The sequence below is a fragment of the Diceros bicornis genome, chromosome 5 (assembly GCF_020826845.1).
Source record: "Diceros bicornis minor isolate mBicDic1 chromosome 5, mDicBic1.mat.cur, whole genome shotgun sequence".
In the NCBI taxonomy this organism is placed as follows: Eukaryota; Metazoa; Chordata; class Mammalia; order Perissodactyla; family Rhinocerotidae; genus Diceros; species Diceros bicornis.
In genome coordinates, this window is record NC_080744.1 from 32,559,388 (window position 1) to 32,571,090 (window position 11,703).

Below are 11,703 nucleotides of genomic sequence, written 5' to 3' on the forward strand. Positions count from 1 at the left end.
GAAGATGGAATGAGAAAGGAGAGAGTTTTGATATTCTACTTTTCTTAGATTGGTTTTGGTCTTGAACTTTAATTTCAGAGCAGTGGTTAGGGGATGCCATCCCTGACTGCCCAGCGTTTGTTTCTTCCTTCCAGTGGTTTTATCCTGCTGTTCCCATTGATGTTTCTGCTGCTGTTTCAGGATCAACTCAGCCTGTAATACCTAGAGCTTGTTAGAAAACAGGATGGCAATAGACTAATAGAAATCAGGCAGCCAACTTTTTGGTACGCTCTGACTCTTCTATTACTTTTTTTCCTAAGTGTCCCTGAAAGTCTGGGTTAGAAATAAACTCTCAGTGTATTTGCCAATAGACAAGTTGAGTGCCCCCAGCACTGTACCTGAGGCTGGGCAAATGTAGATCACGCACGGGGAAGGTAGACAAAGTGAGAAAAATTGTGAAAACAAAAAGATTTCTGTACTCCAGGGGGATTCATTCATGAGATTTTAAATTAAAATATGATCTGGCTTATTGATGTTTAGCAAAATATTGCAACTGATCCTGGAGAGGGAGAGGGTCTAGGAGGCATGGGTTTCCTCTCGGCTCTGTCTTGCCTGGTCAAACCTTGTGCCTGATCCTTCCTGGGCCAATCACTTTGTTGAACATTACGGGCTTCATTTTCATAACAAATGTTTTTATTAACATTTTAGGAAATCAACAATGGAAGAGGTTGGACACGACCCGTTGGATGACATGTAAGTAATGAGGATGATGGAGGAGTTCAGTAGAAGAGCTCCTATAGGGAGAGTCTACAGCAATCCAGTAAGAAAGAAAACCTCGATTGTGCAGGACATTATCTCCTCAAGCCTGGGAAGGCTTCTTGGGGAGAAAAGACTTTGGTTTCAGTTCTTTGGATTTCATCATATGAATGGTGGTGTTTTCAGACATAGCTAATGTCTCAAAAAACAGCTCAGTCTTATTTGGGGAAAAGATCCATTCCCATCCCTGACCCCATCCAGCCCATGTGCCTATTTGACTGGGGTAGAAAACATTCAACATAAACTCTTTAGGAGACTGTAACAAAAGGGGACTGAAGAAATTCCTCTCCCTTGCAGATCTTTAAATGTTTTATACCCGTGGCTTGGATTCCACATACTCCACGTAAAATTTTTTTTTTAGTGAGGAAGATTGTCCCTAAGCTAACATCTGCACCAGTCTTGCTCTATTTTGTATGTGGGACACTGCCACAGCACGGTCTGACGAGCAGTGTGTAGGTCCGCACCTGGGATCTGAACCCACGAACCCCAGGCAGCTGAAGCAGAGGGCTCAAACCTAACCACTACACAACCAGGCCAGCCCCTAAAATTTTTTGAAACAAGTAAATTAGAGTATAATTATTTATATAAAAAAATTTCTTTTGTTTCATAAAAGATTTTTTGTTTTAATGGGTTCCATTTATAGTATTTAAAATTAAAATGTGATTTGACTCCAGGAATAGTTTAGGCAAAACGGTGTAGAAATCAATTTATCATGGAAAATGACAATGCGGGCATAATAACAACAACAGATGGAGGAATGAATGAGATTGCTGGGGGAAATCTTCTTAGGGCTCTTATGCTTTCCCGTCCTGAGTTTAGTAATGATTTTCCCATAGGCAGGAGATAATGGAAATACCAAAATTGGAAGTCACAAAACAGAACCTGGACTACTTGAATTCAGACCTTGAAAAGGACCTGCAGAGACTAGATGAGGCAAATTGCATTCTTCTCAGAAAAATTCAAGAGAAAGAAAAGTCTATTCAAAGGTCAGGCTTCGCAGTTGGTGAGGGAAGGGCTTCTTCTCATCTGAAAGCCCCTTGGGACAGAGAGGTGGGAGGAAGGTTTACTGTTTTGTTGCTGAATCTTGGCGTGTCATTTAAATTCTGAAACATGAACTCTGGCGCCCTCAAAAGGCTTAGTATATACATTTTTGCATTAAATTTCCACATTAGGTTGACATTTTCTTGCCGCTGCATTTGTTGGTCACTCTGGCTCCCTGAGACCTTGACAGTAGCTTTCCAAGCTGGGGCCCGGGCACCTTCCTTAGGACTGAGCCACACCTGGGCGGCTATATTTTTCAGTCTGGAAAGAGAGATCACCCTGTCAGTAGGACAAGCCCACGAGAGGGAAGAGTTAAGCCACATCGTATTTGAGAAGGAGGAAGCCCTGAGGGACCTGGAATTAGAGACCGCAAAGCTGGTAAGGAGGGGTCTAGAAAAGTAGTGGCTGATGCGTTTTGCTCGCAGTCTGCTGCTCTCTTTCCCAGGGGATCATCATAGCGTGGTCATCACTTCTGTGTCTGCAGAAATCACAGCTGTTTAAGAGAGTGCTCTGAGAATGAAGTGCTTGGCAAGGGGGCCCACGGCCTGGGGGCAGTGTCCAGATCCTCTGTGCGGGGCCAGAGTGCACTTTTCCCAGTTGATACACTCAGGCAGATGGTATTTCAGGGGCCCAGTGAGGGGGAAGACACAAGAGCAGAGCAGGCTTGTCCCCTTTACCTTTCTTTCCACAGGAAAAAAGGAACGAGATTCTAAGCAGTAACGTGGTGGAGCTTCAGAAGAAGGTAAGGTGGGCCCTGGGTTTTCAAGGGCCCCAGGATAAGTCCACACTGGAAAGGAGGCTCATTTCTTAGGAACCCCAATAGAGTTGCCTGAACTCCTGAACTCTCTGGTCAGAAAGATGGGAGGAGCAGCCAGAAATATCTGTGTGATCCCTCTCCACTCCCGCCTCCTGAGTCTCCTAGAACAAACTCTGATTAACACCACCATTTGTTCTCTGGGAATTACAGATCTGTGGGGAGAGAGCTAAAGGACTATGGAGGGAGCAAAGATTTGTCTCTCCCCCCCGCAACAACTCTGCCCCATTTTCTCTTCCCTCTCTCCTCATCCTCCTTCCCTCATTGTGCCATAGTTTCCACGGGCTGTGGGCAGAAAAGTCTGTCCAGCTAGAATGGAGTCAGGCATCTTCCACAGGGAGAAGGAGACAATTTTCCGTCAAGCTTCTATCTGGGATCTGAATTAATTAACCACCATTCTGCAGCCCTGAGACCCCCAAGTCTGCCTCTATCCCAGGTTTTCTTGTCTGTGTGCTACGCTCAGTTCACAATTTGGGGAATGGTATTTCAGATTTCAAGGAGATTTAAGAATGTTGGCCTTGATAAAGGAGTCCAAAAGCAGATGTTGGCAGAATTGAAGGTGAGTAGAAAAGCAAACCTGGAGATTTTCTGAGAGATGTTGTGTCAATTCTACGTTTTGGGAGGAACTGCTTTCAAGGACTCCCCCAGGCTAGGTATGTCCATGTGCTCATCAGAGGGGAGGCAATGTCCTTTGTTCCCTCTACTTTACCCCATGGCCTGTGGGACATTCACAACATTACTAGACACACTAGTGGCAGAGATGACCACAATGGCCAAAGAGGAGGGAATTGCTCCAGAGACCTCATCATCCATTAGTCAATAGAACACACCTTCTGAATACACATCAGGACCTGCCCTTAAGAAGTTAATGACCTAAATGAAGACACACAATTACAAATATTCAAGTAGGAAGAGAATACTAACTTCCATAATTATACAGGGATGTGTCAAAAATCTTATTTGATTTTCTAACCCATGGCTTATAGGCCAAGGAAGTTTTAATCTTTAATCCTGTTTTATTGTCTTTCTCCTCTAATAGAAGGTAAATCCAATGAGGGCATGAGTTTTTGTCTATGTTGTTCCCTCCTATTTCCCCAGTAGATACTGTTCTAGACACATAAGAGATGCCCAATAAAATATTTGTTGAATGAATGAATGAATTGGATGCCCAAAAGAGGGCAGAAACCCTATTGGGAAGCTCTCTGTAGATTTATGTGGCTAATATGGCAATTTGGCTGAACCCACAACACCAGAAGTCTACCGTCTTATGTTTTTCTCAGAAAAAGAGGCATAAGGTTTCTCTTATGCCCTCCATGTGATTCAGATGGGATGTCAGTGTGCCCTGCAGAATACGAGAGTGAGAAAGAGGCTGGGAGCTTGCTTAATTGGAACTGGAGGAAGGAATATAGTTAGAACTTACTAGATAACTGAGGCTTAAATGTCAGGTCTGCCACTGTGTGACCTTTAAACAAGTTATGCACTTAACTTCTCCGTGCCCGTCTCCTCCTCTGTAAAATGGGGCTGATCATAGTGCCACCCCAGATTATTATCGTATGTCCTCAATATAGGATAGCCATTATTATCCTGCTCCCTGCTGGTCTGGAGAGAGGATGCTCATCATCCATTAGCCTTCCACAAAAGAATGCTATTAACTCTGCCATCACCTGTTGTCTTCCCAGGTGAGACTACAAAAGTCAACAGAGTCCTGTGCAAAGCAAGAGAAGGAACTGGTCAAGGTAGAGGCAGTGTCTCCTCCACTGAGGGTCTGTCCAGGGTAAACGGGAGAGAACCCCAAAGGGCTTAGAAACAGAACAGCTTGAGGCACGAGATGGGGAGGAGCAAGGACATCTGGCAAATGAATTTTTGATACATGTGCAGGTGGATGACGAGAAAGCTTATATTAAAAGTGCTGGTCTTACCATTTCTTAAACACTCTTCTACCTCAAATACTCAAACACTGTTGTTGAATCCCAAGCATAAGTGCCCTGAAACCTCTCCTGATGTTTGACCTGAGGGGCATGTGACAACCTGGGCAAACAGTTCCCTTCGCTGGAAATTAGACCCCGCCCGTGAAAGATGAGCTCACCGCTTTGTGATGTGGTTGTTCTCCTTCTGAGTAAGGAGTTGCTAGGTAACCAGCCAAATGTTCAAGGAACCAGTTGGGGTCCCAGGGAGCAGCCAAGGCTTCACTCTGATTTAACACACGAGATTTGTTAACTTTCTTTTCTTTCCAGATGGAAAGCGACTACCAATCAGTGTATCAGCTCTGTGAGGACCAGGCCCACTACATAAAGGTACACCGCCTCTGAAAGTCAGAATAGAGGCAGAATTTCTCCAAGGCCATAGGTTCCTTGGTTTCTCATTAGGCCAAAATCTGCCATTGGGGAAAAATGCCTTTTATACAACAGCAACAACAACAAAACAGATGTATCTAAGGACTTTGTGCCAGGCCCTGGCACATAGAATATTTTTAAGCACTTGACATACAGAGCTTTTCTCCATCAGTTTGTCCGATAACTCTACGGGGATGATATTGTTATGATCTGGAGGACACTGAGATTTAAAGGAGTTGAGCAACATGCCCTGTAAACACCTCAGAGCTGGGATTTGAATACAAACAGGATCCAAAGAGAGAACTTTTTCTTTTCATATATATCCATTCTGGTCACTAATATCTCCTATTTTTTTATTAGAACATCTCTCTACTTGTGTGCTCACTTATGCATGCACCATTTGGAATATTACGAGTTAGTCTTAGGAGAATCATTCATTGTAAGGAAATATATAGAAATTCTTGATTATGACAAATATCTTTTTTTTATTTCCATGGGAAGAAATACCAGGAAATTCTGAGGCAAATGGAAAAGGAAAAGGAGATGCTGCTTCTTGAAAAAGAAGTGTAAGTTTGGAAAAATGACCTCCCCGATGGACTGAAGTGACAGCCCCCGGGCGGTCTTTGAAGGGCAGAGTACTTCTCAGACCAGCGTGTGTCACTGTGAATGGCCCCTGACAAGTCATCCCTGTCAGCCTCCGCTCCATGTTCTAGACTGAAAAATCATCAGCATTCAGGCTTCTCTCTTGCCTTTCTCAGCAATTGGTATTTAAAAGGTCTTTTTAAAATGTTTTTTATGTGTGTCCTTAGGTGACTGTCATTCTTGAAAATTTACTCAGGCTGGGTTCAAAGAGGAAGAATCCTAGTAAAAAGAGGCCCAGACAGAAAAGCTTCTCCATATGTGTGTGCTGTCTGCCTTTCCAGGACATGGTGGGTCCCCACACTGATTGGAGGCTCCCGTGATGCCCTCTTACACATGCTCTGTATCCATAGAGTTGTATGGCTTGGGACTTGACACATTTTCCTCTGTTTATACTTTTTTTCTTTTTTTTGGTAAGGAAGATTAGCCCTGAGCTAACAGTTGTTGCTAATCCTCCTCCTTTTGCTGAGGAAGATTGACCGTGGGCTAACATCCGTGCCCATCTTCCTCTACTTTATATGGGATGCTGCCACAGCATGGTTTGATAAGTGGTGCTCAGGTCCGCACCCAGGATCTGAACCTGCAAACCCTGGGCGGCCGAAGCGGAGTGCACAAAGTTAACCACTGTGCCACCGGGCTGGCTCCTGTTTATACTTTTTAATTGTATTATGTATTATAATATGTAAAATAAAAAGTGCACAAATCTTAAGTACATTGCTTGGTGAATTCCTATACTCATATATACGCGTGTTAACACCACTGAGATCAAGATGCAGAACATTTTGAGTACCCCAGACGGCTCCCTTGTGCCCTTCTCTCAGTCAATACTCCTTGCAAAGGTAACCGCTATTCTGACTTCCAGCATTTTTGGTTGGTTTTGTCTGTTCTTGAACTTTATGTAAATTCAGTACATTCTCTTTTGTGTCAAGCTTTCACTGAGATTCATCCATGTTGCTGCAGGCAGCTGTGGTTTGTCTTTTTTGTGGCTGTATAGTATTCAATTGTATGAATATGGCACGATTTTTCTATTTTACTGTTGATGAACATTTTGACTATTTCCAGTCCGGGGCTATTCAAATAAAGCTGCTATAAACATTCTTGTGCATGTCTTTTAATGGACATATGTACTTGTTTCTCTTGGGTATATACCCAAGGAGTGGAAATGCTGGGTCATAGAGTAGACATATCTTTGCCTTTACTAGATAAAGCTAAACAATTTCCAAAGTTGCTGTACCCATATCTCCTCCTCTGAGAAATGTATATGGGTTCTAGTTACTCTACATCCTTTCACTTGGCATTTATAGTCTTTTTAACTTGAGCCATTCTGGCAGAGGTGTAGTGATATCTAATTCTTATTTTAATACTGCATTTCATTACAGATTAATAATGATGTTATATATCTTTTCAAATGTTTATTGGAAATTTGGATATTCTCTTTTGTGACGTCTTTTGCCTATATTTGGGAGATTATCAGTCTTTTTTTAATTGATTTGTGAGAGTTCCTTATATTTTTATGATAAGGTCTTTTGTCAGATATAGGTATTACAGTCTATTCTATGGTCTCCTTTTTTATTCCCTTAATGGAATCTTTTGCAATAGTTAAGCAACTTAAGCAATAGTTCTTAATTTTAAGGATATCTAATCCATCAAATTTATCATTTTTTTCTTTTTTTGCTTAGTGCTTTCTTTAGGTCATTAAACTATTCTCCTAGAATTTTTTTATTGTTTTACCTTTCACCCTTAGATTTACATTTGTATGGATTTTTTTTTTCACGTGGTGTGAGGTAGAGATCAAGATCCATTTTTTTCTGTGTGGATAGCCAATTGACCCAGCACCATTAATGGAAGAGACCATGCATTTTCAGTGGTACCTTGTTTTATAAGTCAGGTGACCTTATATATGTAAGTCTGTCTCTAGATACTTTATTCTGTACCATTAGTCTATGTCTTTATCCTTGTGCCAATACTACACTGTTTTAATTACCATAGCTTTATAATTAATCTTGAAATATGGTAGCTTAAGTTTTGCAACTTTTTGTGATTCTTCAAGATTATCTTGACTATTCTTGGCCCTTTGAATTTCCATGTAAATTTTTAAATTAGTTTTTCAGTTTCTATCAATCAAAACCTTGCTGATATTTTTGTTGAAATTACGTGGAATCTATTGATAAATTTGGAGGCTAATTAATATCTAAACAACATCGAGTTTTCCAAGCCAGGAACATCATTATCCCTTTATGTATTTAGATATTTTTTAATTCTTCACAATAATGTTTTGTAGTTTTCTGTATAGTGTTCTTGTACAACTTTCATCAGATTTATTCCTAGGTATTTGATAATTTGGTGCTATTGTAAATGGGATGTTTGTTAATTTGATTTTCTAATTGATGACTGTTAGTATATAGATATATTATTGGTTTATATACATTAAACTTGTATCCACCAACCTTACTAAATTCACTTATTCTAATAATTTGTTCATAGATTCTTTTAGATTTCCATCTATGAATAATGACAGTTGTATTTCTTCCTTTTTAATCTTTATATTTTTTCTTTTTCTTGCCTTTTTGCATTAGCTAAGATTTTTAGTACAATATTGGCTAAAGGGGGTGACAGTGGGCATCCTTGACTTTTTACTCAATTCAGGAGGAAAGCATTTAATATTTCACCTTTAAGTGTGGTGTGTTAGTTTTGTGTAGACGCCCTTCATCAGATTAAGAAGTTTCCCTTTTATTTTGAGTTTGCTGAGTTGTTTTTTTTTTTTATCATGAGCATTTATTAATTTTATTAAATGGTTTTTGTATATGTATTGAAAGAATCTTGTTTTTTCCCTTGGAAATGTACCAGTGCCCCTTCATGTTTAACAGGCCTCGAACTCCGACTTTTACTCCCCAGCACCGCATGACTCCTCCAATCTTTGCTCAGCTCGTGAGAATCTTCTGCTTTCTGGGCTTTCTTGGAATCTTGAGCTACACGTAATCAGCTTAGCAGCCAGCTGTTGCCTTAAGATGGAAGTTCATGCAGAAATCTGAACTCATTTCTCTATGGTTCCCCCCTCCTTTGTATTTTTCCCCTCAAGTCATAGTCATTCTGATGGTCTTGAACTACAGTCTCTCTCTCCTCAGCCAGTTAATGCTGCCAGTTGTGCCTTGGACTCTATTCCTGGTACCACAAATTGGCAGATGCCCTTGGGGAAAAGCCCGGATGAATGAGGAGCTCACCTCAGTGTGCTGTACTTCGCTCAGTATCCCCTTGGCTTCTGATTGCATTCTTCAGTGCCGTCAAACAGCTGTTTTATGTATTTTGTCCAGTTTTTATAGCTGCTTTTAGAGATGGGCTAGTCTGATACAAGCTATTGCATCATGGCCAGAACCATGAGTCTGTGCCACCTCTCACTTTTCTCCTCTATTTAATGATTACAAAAAGATATTACCATGAAAAGGCTGAGTAAGCTTTTACATGAAAAGGCTGAGTAAGCTTTTACTGGATCTGACCCTCTGGCAGGAAACAGCCCTAAATTCTAGACAAGAAAACAAAACAAATGAACGAAGAATCGGAAGGCACTGGAAAGTGAATGAAAGCAGGCAGATTCTGGAGACAGTTAACACTTGGCAGAAGGGAATGGCAGGCGATGATTTCCCCATTTTTATCACTTTTAACCTGTGGGTAGGCTAGACTATGGAAGAGGCGCAGCTAAAACACCGGGAGAAAACCTGTAGTCTTTGGAGCTGAAAAAACAGAAGACAGAGTTCGGGGTAGTCAGAGCTGCTGGATAAAAAGTAGAGAGCCAGAGATGGAGAGTCTCAAATTTTGTGTCTAAACTCTGCCCAAACCGTGGGCTGACCACCAAACCATGCATGCTCGGGGCAGTCTGTGAGCAGCTGAGGCTATCAGATCTGAATTGAGATTTGAACTGCCACCAAGAGAAAGACTTTTTGCAGTTGGAATCCAACATCAGGGTTACGTCAGGGTTACCCTTCATTGATTGTCTTTTCTCTTGAGAATGGGCCACATTTTCCTGGTTCTTTGCATGTTGAGCAATGATGAATTTTGAATATTGAGCATTGTGAATGTTATCAAGAATCTAGGGAATAAATCATAGATGTTGCATGACTGAGAAAAGCACCTGTCATCAACCCCACAGATTATGCTATATATTTGGATCTGATCTTTTTCACTCAGATTCAAAGCCCAGAGCAACTCCTCTGAAATAGTGAAACCTGGGTCAATTCTGGTGGAGACCATCCAAAGCAACATGGTAAGTCTTCCTTGTCCCAAATGGGAGTTTTCCTCTATCCCTTCCTCCCCTGGCTCCTCTCTCCCTGCCCCCTGCCCCCCACCACCTTTAATAACCCTAGAGTTAGGAAATAATGAGGTTCAGTACCTTGCTCCACACCATGGCAGCTAGGAGGTGGCGGAGCCAGGGCAGCCTGACTCCTGTGTCTAAGCTCTTAGCCACCATGCTCTCCTGCCACTCTGTGAGCACATGGACAGACACAGTTGTGACTTTCATTGCATCCGCAGGAGAAGACCATCATTAAGAAACAGAAGAGGATCTTTTGGTACAGGTAAGTGGTAGAATCTTGGTCTTTTCCTAATCTAGGCTACATTCACACTGTAGAAGTGAGTGATTTGATAAGGGCATGGGGAATAAGAATAAGCACATCAACCAACCAGAAATATCAGGCAGCCCCAGATTTCTCCCAACCCTTCCTTCCTTCTTTTCTCAACATCAGAGTTATATAGGACTTGGTGGTTGGAGAAAGCGGCTATTTCTGAGAAGTTCAAGATGAAGGCTGCAGGTTGCATTTCACTTTCAATTCCCATTCTTGGGATCCTTGATACAGCCCCGTTATATTTTTCAGGTCCTGAACCTGATAATCTGCTATCCTCTTTGCTGAAGAGAGTTCAGGGTGCATTAATTTTCTTAGTTTCTTTACTGAAGAAAATTTTAGAAAAAAATCACTTGAACTTTTGTGCCTTTTCTTTTTTTTTAATTTTTGAAGCGAGGAGACTAATTCTGAAATACTCCACGTGGCACTTTAATGAAAAGCTTCAATGTATGACATTTCAATATAGTTGAACTCCAAAGGCCTCAGACCAGTTTTCAGGGTGGAATTTTCTTGGGTGCATGCAAAAAAAAGACACACACATACATCCCTTTTATAATTTGAGTTGGTCTCTTGGCACTTGATGTTTAGATAAAACAAATCCTAATCATTTCACCTGGATGTTAACGTCAGAGATGGGCCAGTCTTATTTCAAATTCTAGAGCTTCCTGCTGTAGTGGACCTGCAGAGGGCCACTGGTCACAAGACTCACAAGTGTGATGGTCCTGGACGTTTTCTGACAACCCCAAAAAGGCCTTGTCGTATATGGTACCTGAAAAGTCTTCTCCTTTTGCACCTCCATCTTTTCTACATGGACATCTATTCCGCTGGGCTGACATGTCAGGAGGGCTATATTCAGTTCCTAACCACCACATCAATCTTCTTCTGTTATCACCTATCCCCTAACCTCACTCTTTGTGTCTCCGTTCCCCATGTCCCCATCAGTTTTGCCTGAAGAAAGCAGTTCACAGCCCTTTATGAGTGTGAGGTTCATATCCATCCTCCTGCTGGATCCTGTCTCTTTCCTGCATGCTAATGAAGACTGTCTCTTTGCAGGCATTTCAGATGTCTTGTCTTCATGGTCATGATCTTCATTAGGCTGCTGGGTTATGTGATTTTCCACCTGCAGTACATAAACCCAGACCTTCTTGTGGATGTCCTGCCCATGGTAATGAGCAGGGACACCTTGAAGAGGCTGAGGGATGTCTTATTTCCCTTCCTCACTCTCGAGGTGGAAGAAGTTCTACCACACTAGTCTGGGACAACCTGGGGGGCTTCAGACAGCACCGAGTGAAGAGGGGGATGTGGCTGTGGCCTCGTGTGGGGGATGGGCCAGGAAGGACTTGACTCAGAGCTGCTACTCTGACCTCTGACCTCTTCCTTTCATTCTCTTCCCTTGCTTTCTCTCTGGAATGTCTCTCTTCCAAATAAAAAATATGTTTGATCAAAGGTCGTGTGTCGGTCTGTGAGT

At 41.9% G+C, this 11,703-nt stretch overlaps 1 protein-coding gene across 1 annotated transcript; it reads left to right on the plus strand.

Moving 5' to 3' along the window:
- Nucleotides 1-697: 697 nt before the first annotated feature.
- Nucleotides 698-11,487, plus strand: LOC131405561 (transmembrane and coiled-coil domain-containing protein 5B-like). The gene is given in 11 exon segments (XM_058540532.1): nt 698-732; nt 1,632-1,781; nt 2,097-2,214; nt 2,528-2,578; nt 3,141-3,209; nt 4,330-4,386; nt 4,885-4,944; nt 5,485-5,585; nt 9,805-9,880; nt 10,147-10,190; nt 11,289-11,487. Coding segments are annotated over 11 exon segments (960 nt in total).
- The last annotated feature ends 216 nt before the right edge of the window (nt 11,488-11,703 follow it).